General features: G+C 37.8%; 1 protein-coding gene across 1 annotated transcript in view; it reads left to right on the top strand.

Annotated features, from left to right (window-relative positions):
- Positions 1–16,566, top strand: part of LOC134530658 (insulin-degrading enzyme) — a 56,701-nt gene that overhangs the window by 36,243 nt on the left and 3,892 nt on the right. The window contains 11 exon segments of the mRNA XM_063365692.1: positions 1,258–1,360; positions 1,444–1,539; positions 1,721–1,830; positions 2,962–3,106; positions 4,036–4,146; positions 6,204–6,324; positions 10,541–10,632; positions 10,726–10,837; positions 12,610–12,767; positions 15,298–15,432; positions 15,978–16,187. Coding sequence (XP_063221762.1) covers positions 1,258–1,360; positions 1,444–1,539; positions 1,721–1,830; positions 2,962–3,106; positions 4,036–4,146; positions 6,204–6,324; positions 10,541–10,632; positions 10,726–10,837; positions 12,610–12,767; positions 15,298–15,432; positions 15,978–16,187 — 1,393 coding nt within the window.

Genomic DNA, 16,566 nt, shown 5'->3' with positions numbered 1-16,566 from the left:
AATATAAATATATAAAATCTTAGTAATAATTTCCTTTGAAATAAATAAATTTTTTTCACTAAGTATTGCATCATCAGGAATTTTTTCGTAAAGTTATTTATTTTTACAACATTTCTTATACAAGATGTCAGCATTCTGGAAGTCGGGTTAACTTTTTCATTATTTCAGTAGTGGTTGATTTCAATGTATTTCTATGAAAATAAATTAAAGTTCTATATTTAGTAGTGAAACTTCTTTGGCCACGTTGGGAGTTAAATTCAAAGGCCGAATTTCAATGCAACGTTTTCGTGAAACATTGTAATTGTTGTGAAATGTTTCTGATGCAAAAAGGATGGAAAATTGACTGGACGGTGCAGAGATCTTGTCTGGGTCCACGTGGTGACGTGTGGCTCAGGTTGAACCCTGCCTGCTGCAGGGATAGGCGGGTCGCGGAGGTAGGGACCCGCCTGCGCCTGACGCCTGCCAACTTGCTGGCATCAGTAAAGGAGTATTTGGGCAGAGGGCAACACAATGGGGTTTGATCTTATTGTTGTGCACTACGCCATGGGCCGTATTTGCAAGAAAATAGTGTTCTTTCAAGTCCTTATTATTTTAATTATTTGTGTAGATCAGTATTGTTAAATGGTGTTATATAAGTCTTTTAGTTGTGTAACAATTTTTTTTTGCTGGTATAATGCTTTTCACGCTTTAGTTTGACAGGATAATTATTCGTCACTAAATCAAACATCTTATTACAATTAAGAGCCAACAAGCGTGTAAGTATGTTAAGTCCAAATAACAATATGCTAGTTTAAAAAAGTTTAAACAAATCCCGTGCAGGGAATATTTTTTTTTTTTTGTATTTTAATAAAATTTCTAATAGATACAAAAAAGGTTAGGATTATTAAATACTTGAAAAATAAATTAAAGTTAAAAACCCAGCACTGTGTTATTTTAGAATTTTTTTTTCTCTCTCTGCCATTTTACCCCTTACGATATACGTACGAGTCCGTGTTTTAATTGCCAAAGAAGTTTCATTTCTATCACGTGTACTGAGTTACAAGTGCTCTTTTTTTATTAATATTACTGTAATCTTACAAAGTGAAGATAATTTCCTGTCAGGTTCAACTCAACTTGGAAGAATCATGCACCTTATAATTTTGCACAGTCATATTAAAATGCAGTAACATTTATGTTGGTTTAGTTATACCTTTCACGAATATGTACAATAATTAAACTACAGTACACTTAAAACAGTTATTTTGTATTAATTTTCAGGGTCGCAGTGGTGGGCCAGAAGTTTGAGTCACTTACCGATACTGTCGAGAAGTGGTATGGCACAAGGTACAAGCTGGAGGCAATTAACCCGGAAACTATCGAGGTGGGTTGTTCGGTCAGGTTTACAGATGTAGTTTGTCCGTTGAAACGCCATTGAAATGTTGGCTTGTCTTTCCCGTGTCGTAGGAGTGGAAGGTGTACAACTTCTGTGATGATCTACAGCTGCCTTTGAAGAATGAGTTCATCCCTACTGATTTCGACCTAATTCCTCTGGAGGACGAAGTGAGTCTCGATAGTTTTTCAGCTTGTATCATCTTGATTGAACTCGGTACTCTTTATCAAACCCAGCTGCAATGACCCTACATTAATTTCTCACATAAAACATTATAAAATAGTAGTACCTTCTCACAGGTCACTCTGATTGCAGAAGCAGCTACGAGAAAGTATGTGTTGTGTTGTGCAGGTGTCTCCTCACCCAGTTATCATCCAGGATGACCCTTTTTCCAGAGTGTGGTTCAAGCAGGATGATGAGTTTTTCCTGCCCAAGGCCAGTCTCAGCTTTGAATTTGTCAGGTGACTATCATTATACTTCATCAACTTCAGCAGCTGCTAAGCGAAAGAGTAAAGAGTAGTAATGTAAGCTTCTGGAAAACAATAAATTACACAACACTTATTTAATCTAATATTTTGTTGAATTGAACAGATTTAAGTAGGTAATAATTACAGTGCAGCATCTGTGTTACCTGCATGCAAGTTTTCTCCAGTATTCCTACAGTAGTTGAAAGTCCTGGAGTTCTCAGGAATCTTAAGATTTTTAATTTTTGTAAAAATAGAACAGTTATAATTAACATTCAATTGTATGAGTGGCCAGTAGTGATTAAGTATTTTTGACTTGGAATTGGGATCAGTGTTCTAATTACATAGTATGTTAAAATATTAAGTATAAATTAATTTTTTTAAATGATAAAATTGATATCATTGTATGCCCATGGTTTTAAAAGTGTGTTGTGTCTGCAGTGATTTATGGTGGAGGAAGGAAACAGACACTCTGCAGTATTATCTGTTCACATCTGATGCAGAGGGTAAGATTTAACAGGAATCATCAAAATTGGCATAAGTAAAAATGTTGCTTGACAACAGCAATAGTGGAAAAAAATGTGAAAACTGGCATCAACTTCCCTCGAGTCTTGATAATGTCAACACTTATAGAATTGCGAGAATAGAAGAATGGAGGAACTTGCTTCACATCACTAATTTTTAATGATTTTTTGTGAAATTAAGTAAAGACACTCAGGTGTTTACTAAATTGTTTGTTTTTTTACCACATTAATTTTTTGGTGTGTCCTTCCTTTCAATAATGTACCTAACATTTTTATTCAGATAGTTACTTGAATTTGGACTTATATGGAATAAGAAGTGAAATTGTGGCATGTACTTACTGCTTGTTATATTTTATGTGTAGCCCATAAAAATAAATTTAAAATAAAAATTTTCCCCTACAAAGTTATTCCCTTCCTTAAATATTTTTTTTTTTAATTAAAAAAAAATATATATTTTTAAACACATCAATGGGGTAGTTTTTTATTCGTCATAGGTGTCGGAGTGGATGCACTTGCGCAGTAGCAGGACCAGTGCTGCTGAGTTGTTCACACGGGGCAGGCGAGGGACCAGTGCACTGAGGGCAGAGTGTTGCTGTGCTTGTAGCCCACTGGCGTACCTGGACCCGCTCAGCTGCAACATGACCTACATGTTCGTGCAGCTGTTCAAGGACGCCCTGAACGAGTACGCGTACGCGGCCGAGCTGGCGGGGCTGCGCTGGGAGCTCACCAACACCAAGTACGGCATGATCGTGAGTGTCTGGAGCCAAGCCGTGGGTGTGGCTTTCAAACATAATACAACTAGAATGAGAAATAGTACAAATTTTTATGTTGGGGTATTTTATCTATCGTATTTACATGAATATAATGTGGTGCTTTTTATAAAAACTGATAAACCTAAAATTAATGGTCGCATTATAATCGTAAACTTGTGCCTGGTGGCTGGAAGATGTGAGTTTACTGTGATGGAAACAGCTTAGTTGAAATTTAGACCACTAGTAATTACTTCATCCTGAACCGCCACTTAGTGGGAAAACTACACAATCTGCCTGTGAACTACATCACTTATAGCGCTTAGGCTCCTCTTGTTTATGTCTTTCTCTGAACTTTTGAGTAGGAAGGGGTGTGGGGCAGGCATGACAGATGAGACAGGATAACACTTTGGAATAACCACTCCTAGCCAAGGACCTCCCCACCTCCACCCCTCCACCTCCTCCTCTTACTCTCTCTAGCAACTACATTATATCACAGCATTCTTTGCTCTCTGAGGAATGGCTTATGAACTACAGCCATAAAACTCTCTTCCTTATAATTGCTGCCTTTTCTCCTTCAAATTGCCGCTTGCTGTTTGAAAAAAAGGCTGTGCAAATCACTCTACTGACAGAAGTGGCACCAAATATGCTGCTAGTAAATATGGTATAACTTTACTAATTTTAATAATTATTCATTTCTGTGTGTTTGAATTATAATTTTTACCCCATAAAGTATTTTTTATAAACTCATAATCATAATTTTTGGGGTCATTTATTCAGTGTCCTTCAGATTTGTTTATTGTTACATTAGTGACCTTGACACTAAGCCCACTGGGTAGAGGAGGATGATAACTAAGCTTTTGTGCAAGTATTACTGTTGTGTTTGCGTGGGTTTTGCTTAGTGGTAACTGAGAACATGTGTGTTGCAGCTTGGTATTGGTGGATACAACAGCAAGCAGCATGTGCTGTTGGACAAGATCATAGAGAAACTGACTAGCTTTAAGATAGATCCAAAAAGATTCAACATCCTTAAGGAAAACGTAAGTTTAATACACTTTCATCCACCTGCAAGGATGAATCTCGTACTTACAAATATTTTGGTTCCATTAATTACTAATGCTTATATTAGTATTTATCATATTACAATTAAGGTTTGGAGCTTGGATTTTTGCAATTGTTTTCGTATACAGTAGAACCCTGTTATAATGTTTATCAAGGGAGCACAAGAAAAAAACATTATAAGCAGGAAAACGTTATAAGCAGGAAATCTCAATTTAGCACTTAACAATGTTCGAGCTTTGTACCAATGGACTCACCAAGCTATGTAAACAACTTTAATGTTAAAACCAAAGATAGTATACTTCATACATGAATTTTCTGAAACAAGCCAACAATTTTTCAACTTTGTCTTGTTCCCTGGTTAAATTTTGTTTGTCTTTAAAGATACACTGCCACATTTTTCATTTTTTGTAAAATTGTCTCACGATTCATGATGACAACATTAAGAGTGAGAACATCTACACCTTCGCCACCTGAAAATGTTTAATTTTGGGATTCCTACGTATGAATGAAAAAAAAAAATTATTTGTAAGCAATAGAAAACACTTTTAGTTATGCCCTCGCTCAATGGTTGGCAACTTAAATATCGTAGGACTATGTACGTGCATCTGAATACCCACTGGAATGGCAAAGAAGAGAAGCGTTGACTAAGGGTGCCAACTGACACGTAACTATGAACATTGTGTACCTTCAGTATATGTATTGCATAAAATTGTATTTTAACAAACTTCATGTATTGTATGGCAGTGATTGTAAACATAAACATACATAAAGGAAACTTTTGGAATAATTTGGTTTTAAAACATTTTTTCCCCATTTATTGAATGTTAGAAAGCAAACATTATAAGCAGGAAATTACACTATTTATCAACGTTATATGCAGGAAATAAATACATTGTCCTTATGGGGGAAATATTGGGACTTTAAAAATATGACATTATAAGCAGGAAAACATTATATGCAGGAACATTATAACAGGGTTCTACTGTAATTATAATTTTGAGTATTTTATCCATATTTCTGGTATGGCATAAATCAAATCTCACCAAACTTTTTTTATCTCATTAGAGCCTGTAGTTTACTAACAGGTACCAACTGTTACCTGGTACTACTACCAGAATGAAATACATGCTTCTCAGGAGCAGTCATACTTATTAGACTTGTCAGGGAATATTGAATACAAGTGTCCCAAGATAGTTGCTTTGGCATTTGAGACAAATTGTAATAAGGAAGCTCTACTGCAAGATTTGTTTTAATATTTTAAAAATAGAGATGACAGATCATTGCAGCTTTTCATTGTACCAGGGAAGAAGTCACTTACTGTGGATATTCAATTAATTAAGCTAGCATTTTTGAGTTGCTTGATTCTCAAATTCTCATAATCATTTTATCCAAAAACAACCCAACAAGCCTATAGTTTTCGTCAACCATAAAACAGTTTGCATTGCTAGTGCTGCCGTCTCCAGATATTTTTTTTATGTTTTTTTTTTTTATTTTCCACCCACGAGGAAAAAAAAATTAGGGAGGGAAAATGGTACTGTTTTTATGATAGCTTATTGAATTACATGGAATATCGAGATAAAATTTAGTTGAAAAAGTCATGAAGTTGACAATCTAGGTTTGTAAATAGAGAGTGTTTCTTCTGTAACTACGCGTGTGTTGTTTGTTAGGGGGAAATGAATTGGTTTGTTGTGCTGCAGTAGAGTGTTTGTTTCCAGTGGTGTAGCCAGGATTTGTGTATGGGGGGTGTTAAGAAGCATGCCCCCCCCCCCCCCCCCCCCTGTATTAAAGCGGGGGGTCCGGGGGTCCTGCCCCGGGAAAATTTGGATTTTATGGTGTAAAATAGTGCTATTTTAGCAGTTTTCGGTTCTTAAATTTAAATATTGTAATAGTAAAATTTTTATTAATTTTTAATATGAAATTTGTTTTGAGTGATGAATAAGAAATTAATTAAAGATTTGGTGCTAAAGGGGGGGTTTTAACCCCCCCCCCCCTGGTTAGGCCCCTGGTTGTGTCCAGCACATCCGTGTGTGTCCAGTATATCCGTGGCCTGAAGAACTTCGAGGCGGAGCAGCCGTACCAGCACGCCGTGTACTACCTGGCCGTGCTGCTGGCCGAGCAGGCCTGGACCAAGGACGAGCTGCTTCACACCACCAGCGGTGAGTGCCACCAACCCAACCTGTCTGCCTCTGCGCTTACGAGTCTTCAATTATAAGAACTATTTCCTGAAACTTTTCCCACCAGCAAATAAGAAAGATTATTTTCCTGGTGGACCGTCAGGAGCAGGGTCGCAACTAGAGTCTCTGGCACCCGGGGCATGAATGGATTCCAGCGCCCCCCCCCCCTCTTTTTTTGCACATACCACACCAATAAAGTGGGGGGTCCGGGGGCCCTCCCACGGAAAAATGGTGCAATTTAAGCATTTTCCATACCTACCATATTTACTCGCATATAAGTCGCCATCGCAGATAGGTCGCACCCATAATTTGAGGTCTTGAATTTGGTATTTAAGATTCCCCCCATATAGGTCGCACCAGGAATTCATTACTGCGCCGTTCGCCGTGCGCGGAGAAAGGTCATTGTACTCGATCAGCTGCTGTCTGCTGTTACGGCGTGCCTGCTGGCTCTCTTTGTTCACTGAGCTGCGCATGCGCAGTATAACTCACTCAACGCTCCGCCCAGACTCGTGACCTTGCATCAGCAGCCAGCCAATAGATGCGAGCTTAGCGGAAAAAAATATAAGCTCCACCTCCCGTGTACCAATTTTGTCCAGTTCTAATACCAGTTTATTGGTATACGCACCAGTTTTCTCGCTGCCGTGACATGTTCAAGTTTACGTCCATCTTGATGACTTGATACCAATAATTAATTAATTACGATCCCCAGAAATAAATTGTTTGTTTAAAAAATATGCGTCAACTGTACAATACTTCCGAAATTATAAAATACGTATAAAACAGTTACCAAGGCTCCGCTCATTTTATCTTGTGAAGTTTGTCTCGTACCAGTATTTCGGCTAAGTTTTGACATAAATACAGTATCAGAAATTAACAATCAGCCACCTTCATACATTCGTGAGTTTACGTTTTTCCCTCGTGCATTTTAGATTGTCTCCTGCTATAATTACTCGGACTTTTACACGCCTAGGCTGGAATTATTACATGTTTAGAAATAAAAGCAACTTTTCATGTTATAAAATATGTATATTTTGCGATTTAAAATGTTCATTGCCGACTATAAACGTTACGTTTTTCACGATGTTTTTAGGCCTACTAGCTAATCTTATCTACTCTTAAAGTACCCACTGTATTTTCTGGTTGTTTATGGTTGTTACGTGACGTAAATAGCGTGATGGATTCGATTTTTGAGTCATAATTTGCGTGAAAGTATTGTATTGGACTAAATGGGAACTAAACGGGACCTGAAGAATAAAGTGCAAATAACGGGAAAACGTAAATAACGGTAACGTAAATAAGGGGTTTCGCTGTATGTGTACATTGTAAATAAATTTGCCTATACCTATATAAACTTCTTTTTCGCATTTTAAAGCAAAATATTGCAAAAAAAATTCCTCAAAAATTTAAAAAAAATTTTTCTTCACATATAGGTCGCACTTCATTTTTTTCCCATCAAATCTGGTTAAATTGCCGCGACCTTGACGCCTGCCCGCCCTTCCTATATTAAATATCACGTTACTTTACGTCATAATTAAACCCAAAACGAGTTTTTATAAGTTCAGAAGTAATTCAGGGAAAAATGTATTTCGGCAGTAGGCCTACTCACGTAATATGCGGCAACGAATCTGTGCGACGTCGACGGTTATAAACAAAGCCACGAACAATAGAATAATTCATTAAAGCAACCAAACATCTTCATCCTTTATTTTTTTTACTTCGCTATAACCACACATATTAATGCACTTCAGAATATAATAGTAAATATGGACGAGTTGTGTAAACAAATGTATATTTTTCTCTTGCCACAGCTAAACATGTACATTGTGACGCCATCTTGTGACCGGCGATCTACCAACTATATTTATATTTTATAAAAGTATAAAATTAACTAATTAAGTTGTGAAAGCAAGTTTAAATACTTTTTAATACATAGGATTGAATATATATGTATGTACATATAATTATTTATGTCAAATTTATCTTTTCATTTTAATTATTAATATCTAGTTTATACTTCCACCACCAGGGCAGGGAAATTTTGGCGAGATTCATGCGCGCGCATCTCATCCCTTCCAAAGAGGAGTTAGTTCGCCCCTCCCTTCCTTTTCTTCGTTCCCGCGTATTTCTCCCTATATAAAGGCGAGGTCATCCACCTGAAAGTTAGTTGATCGGCCCGACGGCCAGTGAGGCTGGAATCCGCCCACTGGCCATAGGACGATCATAGAGGGAGCAGCAGAACGACTGGCTATCCGTTTTCTGCTGCTCGCACCCCTCCTTCGCGAGTTAGGCCATCCGAGGACCTATCTCGGCCTAGGGAATTTGTCTCTCCCCCCCCTCCCTTTCTGGACGATAGGGTGTACCGTGTATAAATTCTGTGTATGTTGTAAAAGCCGATGCAGGCGACAAATTAAACTGTTTGGACAATTCAGGTCAATAAAAGTTCCGTGTAAAATACCGACATTATTTTCAATGAATAGTTTAGCCCCCATCCCTCACCCCACTAGCTATTCGCCTCCACCAGCCAACTGCGAATCCTGCCGCAAGACCAGCCGCTTGGACCTTCTCCTCCACCCGATACCTGGCTCTCACCCAAGAGAGACATCGGTGCGAGAAGAAGAGAGGAGACGACATCAATTTAGCTGGCGCCCCACGTGGGGCTAGACCAGCAGCTCGACCTCCTCCACCCCTGCTGGCTCTCTGTCAAGAGGGCTCGGTGCGAGAGAAGAGGAGACGGAACATCTAGCTGGCGCCCAACGTGGGGCAAGACCAGCAGCTTGGACCTTCTCCACCCGATACCTGGCTCTCACCCAAGAGGGATCGGTGCTAGAGGAGTTCAAGAACAAATCAAGTTAACCTATATGCGAGTAAATACCATGTAACAGTTTCGGTGCTACTGTAACTTCCATGCATGAACCCACTATGTCCATAAAGTAGTCTGTATAATCACTAGACTTGTTCATTAAATATGTTGAGACGTTATATTGTAAATCAGATTAGACATTCCTGGCATGCAAGTTAAAAAACTTTTTACCAGTTACCAGTTGTAGTAGGAATTACTATGCAAGCGATTTCGGCGCCCCCCAAAGCTTTGCACCCGGGGCGTAAGCCCCGCTTGCCCCCCCCCCCCCCCCCCCGTCCCCCCCCCCTTGTTGCAGCCCTAGTCAGGAGATCTTTGGGTGGCCAACGGATTTTGGAAGTGGTTGGTTTTTTGAATTTGTCTTTTTTGTGGTGATGGTCCAGTTATGAAACGGAACCTTTTCCTCAAGTTTTGGTCATTCTCTAAATTAAAATTTCAAGGGGTGCATTTGTGAATATAACACAATGTTATAATTATTATTTAATTGATTTGATAGTTAATTACAATTTGAGTTGTTCATTTAATTTTTCAGTACTACAGAAAATTTAAAGATACTGTATTTTAAAGAACACGAGAACAAAAATTATCATATATTAATATTATATATAATGTTCAAGTACAGCTGAGTGATCTTTTGGAAAAATAAGCTTACCTACCGACATTCAAGGTTGATTTCATTAGTGTGTGTGCAGCTACATAGCTTGTGTTTGTGACTGCAGGCTGGTTGGTGTTGTGGATTGAGTTGGCTCAGTGGTTAAATAATGCAACAGCTTTTGGGAGGTCCTAAATCCCAGTCTGGCCATTCTGTTTTTATATATATATATATATATATATATATTTATGTATGTTTATGTATAAGTATGTGTATATCGCTCCAGGTGAATGCGGGGATGGTTTTCTACTATAGGCCCTGGCCAATTCTTTATTATCCTTGACATGTGTTGTGTGTGTCCATCACTTAACGACCTCGTTGACGAGGTGTTAAAACAAAAACAGTCAGTGAGTGCCCTTTAATCCAGCATTCTTCAGTTGATCACGTTCTGTAATCCATCTGCTCGGTTTCAGATTTTTTTTTTTGTGCACTCAGGCATATTTCCTATTTTGACAGTAATATCAGTTTTTTTTTAAAAAAAGTTACGTACAAATACGTCATATTTCTTAGAGCAGCGTGTTGCGACTTATTTTAAATGCCATTGTACTGAGTATTAAATATCCTTTGGTATTTATTCTCTTTTAAATTATGTGTATTTTTGTGCAATAATATATGAAATAGCTGATCCGGCGTGGCTGGTGGAATATGTCTGTTTCGAGAGATTTCAGTGTAGAGTTACGTGGTTGCAGAACTGACGTTGGAGAAGGTGGAGGCGTTCATCCCGCAGATCCTGTCGAAGATGCACGTGGAGTGCCTGATCCACGGCAACGTGCGCAAGCAGGTGGGTGGCGGTGCGAGAGCCGTGTGAGGCCTGGGGTGTGGTGTCGTGCGGGCGTCGAGCGCTGTGCTCTGTGCTGTGTGGTGTGTTGTGCAGGGGGCCTTGCGGCTTGTGTCCCTGGTGGAGGAGCGGCTCAAGTCCTCGGTGCCCTTATGACCATTACTGCCCCGCCAGCTGCTGCGCAACAGAGAGATCCAGCTGGTGGATGGTGAGCAAGCATCATTCTGTACATCAGACCTGCCAACTCTCACGATTTTGGTGTGAGGCTCACGATTTTAAGGTCCATCTCACGCCCTCAAGCCAAAATAGTGTTTCCTCACGATTTTTCGGGGCCCCAAGATTTTGTTTTTAAAAGTTACAAAACAAGTTTTACGAAAGCTTACAGTAACGAGTTTCCATCAACACTCGAGTCACGTAAAGGAAGCAATTTTGCGTTTTGTAGCGTGTGCCGTGCTGATTTTTCAATCTCGCATAGTGAAAAAGGAGACTTTGTGAAACATGTCGCTACAAAAAAACACAACTAACACGTGAAGTGTATTGCTTCCATTAAAAAAAAATTAATTTTGCTGTGAACAGTGATAATAGTGTTACACGAGCAGAATGTTATTTTAAATCTTTTTTAGTTGTGGCCCTGCATGATCACTACACGACAGCGCTAAATTATGTTCAACTAAATTAAATCTGCAACCTATAATTTGTTGAAATAAATTTTGAAACAGAGACCATGTAACATATGTATAGGTATGTCACTTAAATTTAAAGATTCTCATTTGTTGTTTTTTATATCTAACCTGTATTTATGGGCCTGAAAATTTTTATCGAGGACCTCATGATTTTTTTAATTTGAATGTTGGCAGGTCTGTGTACTTGCTTTCTAACAGAAGGCCGGAGGGAAAAAAAAAATACTTGAAGCAAATCTTTTCAAGTCAGGGCTTCCACAGATATTGAAAGTCACAAAAAAAAGTTACAGAACTGAAGGGACTGGTTAGGAAAAAGTCCTGAATTAAACAGTAACAGTACTGGAAGTCAGCTAGCAACCTTTTGCTATTCTTCATTTTGTTTTTTTGATGCATCACTTCAATTTATGCCCACTAAATATAAAAAAAGTTTCAAGACTGTCGACATATGTCATGTGAAAATTGTATATTTATTTCATTTTGTACCTATTTAATTTTGCATGTTATGTATATATAAACAATGACCCTGTGATATAATTATTTGTGAAAAAAAAATATATTTTACTAATAGTCTTGAAAAGCTAAGAAATTGTTTCACCAGTTATGTGTAGACACCCTGTAAAATTTTTATTTTGCTGTATGAAATGTCAAAAATCACTGGTTTTGGATGGCACAATGTGCTTTAAATTTATTGAACTTGTGTTTCAAGTTTCATTTTTCTGTTTTGTCAAGCATTGTGGTGAAGGAAATTTAAGGTAATATTTATGTTTGTTTTATGAGTTTTATGTTGATGGCAAACACATTATATTTTTTAACTTTGTACTAGAGCTAAGTGTGTGTTTAGTTTTGTCACAATGAACCTGTAAGATATGTTGTCTGCTGTGTTTCCAAGCGATGTAAGGTACCTTTTTGCTGCAAAAGAGCCTTTTGTGGCTTTTAAAGAAGTAGAATCATGTACTATACCTATACTATATCCATAAATATTTAGCACATGGGGGAGATAGCAGAAAGCAAAAGAATGTTTGAGTACCGTAAATTGAGCAGATGAGAGTGGCCGAACAATGTTGAGTATACTAGAAAGTGAGAAAATGAAAAATGGTAAGTGAGACAGTGAGAGATTAACCACCTGTGAGTGTTCTTTTCACAGACATGGAGGAAATGCTGTTTGCCGCATATATTTTTTTAACTTTTAGAAACTGCTGGCATAAGTAAAGAAAGGTGGCGAAGGTAAATACTAGGAAGGGAGCGTGGAAGCTCTGATTAAGATGTCAGGTGTGATTGGCTGTACTTTTCCTGGCTTCAGGTTGTAACTACATGTTCGAGATCCCGAACCAATTGCACCGTAGCTCCTGCACTGAGATATATTACCAGTGCAACCTGCAGTCGACTCACTCGAACATGCTGCTGGAGCTACTGGTGCAGCTCATCAAGGAGCCGTGCTTCAACATTCTTCGTACCAAGGTACCGTGCTGTGGACTGTTTCATCTGTACTGCCCCGTTTCACTGCCCATTTGTGCCCTCTGCCAGCCCTTCTGAAGTATAAAATAAAACTAAGAAAAATGCTTTTTTTGTTGTATGAACTAAAAACTTAAAAAAAAAAAAAAAAAAAAAAAGTATAAATAATTTTTAAATTCAAGTAATTTGTTTAAAAGTGATAGAATGAACAACTCTGTACAGCTTAATTTTTTTTTAATAAGCTTAAAATAAGACTAAGGTAATAATCAAAACAATTAATTTTAGTGAAATAAAGGTGTGAGGTGATCTCTTCTTTCATTTTTATACTGACTCTGCCCTAAAGAAAAGAATGCCATTAGTGGTAGAAAATTTTTGACAACTGATATTAAGCACCTAACATTTTTATTTTTCATTAAAATTTGTTACTTCATTCTTATTTCAAGCTTATTATATTATACAGAGTAGTTGTTCTTGGTATTGCAGTTGAAAACATTACTTAAATTTGTAGATTATTTTTTTCTTTTTAGTTCGTATTGAATTAAATTTTTTATAAATTCCTTGAAATGCACCACAAAATCAATTTTAAAAGTCCTAAAAATTATGGGGGCAAGTGATCCCCACCCATCGAGGAGGTTGGCTGGTGCTCGAAGGCCCCGGAAGCACGTCAGAATTAACATACTTATCTAAATTGTCCCAGCTGTCAAAATATCGAGAGCAAATGACCTCTCAACTATGAAGGGGGGGGGGGGGGGGGGGGGGGAAGGTTGAGAACGTTGAATGGCTCAGAAACACACCAAATCAAAAGAGAATCTCTTTTGTAATTGTCAAAATTTTGTGGCTTTGACCTTCACCACCACCCCTTCCCATCTGAGGGGGGCAGGTGATGTCGTGTAAATTTCCCACCATGCCCCGGACTCATGGATATACAAAAAGCATGGTTCCAGAGCACGAAAGTAGTGGTTTTTTACTCATAGCTCGAATGTAGTGGTTTTTGGCCCCTGTAAACCCCCCCCCCCCCCCCCCCACCTTTTTCTGTCTCTTCAGGTCTCATAGTCATGAAATAATTGTATTGTGATCCGAATTATATATACTTGCAAAGTTTAAAATCGATTCAACAATTAGAAGTAGGTTAAAATCGACTTACAATATTTTATTACATAGTTATAATTGAAGCTAATAAAACCATGATACTATTAAAACAATGATCAAGGAGTTATAGTTAGAAATTTTTTGTAACGTCTTCTCAAACAATTATTTAAAAAAAATATTTTATTTAATGGTGTTCTTCATTTTGTTATTGTTTAGTATTGTATAGCAACATGGATGCTTCTCCCTCATGTAAGAGGTTTTACTTTATAGCAGCCAATAAATTGGAAACCATTAGTTGGAAATACTTAATTGATAACTGATAAGTATCCATGCTCTTTGTTTCAGCAATGTCACCCTCAGGGTGTGCATTTTGTTGGCTAACTGGCACCAGCATCTCTAATTTGGTTTGCTGTTATCAATATTTATATATATATAATTGTTAATTGAGATTGAATAATCCTAAACCAGAATAAGAATTTCAGTCATAAAAAAACATGAAAATGGACAGTAAAATCACAATAATCTTGGCTTTAGAAAATTTTTATTTCATTATTTACTATATGTGTTAATTAATATTAAAAAAATTAACTAGTACTGCAGGTGGTCTGACTGCGTGTGTTTGTGTGTGTTTTTCAAATTGCTTGTATATGGGTTCTAGTTTCTAGAAGTATGTACCATTCATGATTGTATTTGCAATCTACCCCTAAGATGTGTCAAATGCTTCACATATAGACAAAAAGTAGGGACACAATTATATGGTGAATTGCGATAAAACCAAAATAACACCGAAAAGCATGTCAATACACCATACAACACTGAAACTCAAGTTAATACTCACACCACAAAGCACTGAAATGCAATTAAAATCATGAAAGTTATCAGCATTTTCAATCAAAACTTAACTCTAATGACAAATACCTAGTATTTTAAATATTAAATTCAACAAAGGTAATTTATTTAGCATTATGTTTGTACCACAACTTAATAAATGAGTTCGGAGAAAGTTTACTTTTTTTAAATCTTGCAACTGTTATTAGTTGCTAATTTTTACATTATGATCTTATAACATTTTTTAAACACAGAAATACCTTGCAGATTTGTTTCATTTGTTCCGTAAAGTTCGACATGCTTATTTACAAATCATTATATTGTAAAAAGTGCAACATGTTTCAGTCAAAACGACGCTGTTTTGAAGAAATTAGTAACGTGGGACATTTATATATTGTATTTGTTCAGCAATATAGGTACTATCTATTTTAATGGACAGATTTCATAAAAATTTAAAAACAACATTGAATCTCCTATTTTAAAAATGTAACTGGCCTAAAATTAAAGCCTAAAAATAACTAAAAGTAACTTAAAAGTAACTGGCCTAAAAATATTTATTTTTAGGCCAGTTACTTTTAGTTAAAAATCTTGTGTCTAACGTAAGTTACGTGCTGTGCAGGAGCAGCTGGGCTACATCGTGTTCTGTGGCATACGGCGCTCCAACGGCGTGCAGGGTCTGCGAGTCATCGTGCAGTCGGACCGACACCCGAGCTACGTCGACCAGCGAGTCGAGGCTTTCCTTGACCACATGGAGGTGCGTGTTTATCACATTGTGGGTTGTGTGGTGAAATTGGAGGATGATGAGTAGAAATCCAGAGATGTACCAAAGAAATGCAATCTTTGAAACAAACACACACTGGCTGCAACACTTCAGCCACCATCCCAGTATTATTTCGGCACTTAAAACCAAGCTGGAACTGGTATTTAACTTGACAAGTTTCTTAAAATATATTTAAAATTTTTTTTTTTCCATCGACAAAATGTCGTAATCAGGCAGAGTGTTGAAACTCTGAAAGGTTATTTTACTTTGTTTGTTTGCAGTAAATAATGATGTGTCATTCTCAGTTCGGCCAGTTCTCAGCAATTTAACCAATACCGAGAACCATAAATATAATCCTGGTACCATGGATATCTTAACAGCCATGTTGTTAATTGTAAAATTTTACTTATTTTGAACTGAGAGTCAGTTCACTAAACTGTTTGTGCTGTGGCAGGCTTCCAGGTTTTGGATGCTGGTTGTGTTCGACAGTAAGAATGATAGTAACTAAAATATTTCCCTCTGTCTGGATGAAACCATAGGAATGCATCAGCAAAATGAGCGAAGAGGAGTTTGAGAGGAACCGTGAGGCTTTAGCGGCCCAGCGACTAGAGAAGCCCAAGAAGCTGTCCATCCTTTCAGCAAGATTCTGGTCTGAGATCACCACCCAGCAGTACAACTTCGACCGAGCCAACATTGAAGTGGCCCACTTGCGAACCCTTACCAAGGAAGACATCTTGAGCTTCTACAAGGTGAGATGGAATATAGGAACTTACACAAATGCAGATGGTTGTTTTACGAACAATTTGGTTATAAAAACAGTAGTTTAGTCTGGATTTCTTCATACAGGTAACCATGGGCATCGCCGGGGGGGGGGGGGGGGGGGACCCCCCCCCCCCCCCTAGAACCCTAGAGATTCAAAAAAGTGTAGCCAAATGCAAAAAAATACATACTTTTCCCACAACTTGCCCCCCCCCCAGGCCATCGGCTGGCGACGCCCTTGCAGGTAACATCTGGAAAACTCGTAAAACTCAGGGAATCGAAAAGGCTGTATTAGAAAAACATTAGCTCGACATTTGAATAACAAGACTCACATCTTTGAAGTTTAGATGAAAATTTATTATCATGATA

Source organism: Bacillus rossius, chromosome 3 (genome assembly GCF_032445375.1).
Source record: "Bacillus rossius redtenbacheri isolate Brsri chromosome 3, Brsri_v3, whole genome shotgun sequence".
In the NCBI taxonomy this organism is placed as follows: Eukaryota; Metazoa; Arthropoda; class Insecta; order Phasmatodea; family Bacillidae; genus Bacillus; species Bacillus rossius.
Note: the sequence above shows the minus strand (reverse complement) of the source record. Positions and strands in the feature narration are given on the sequence as shown.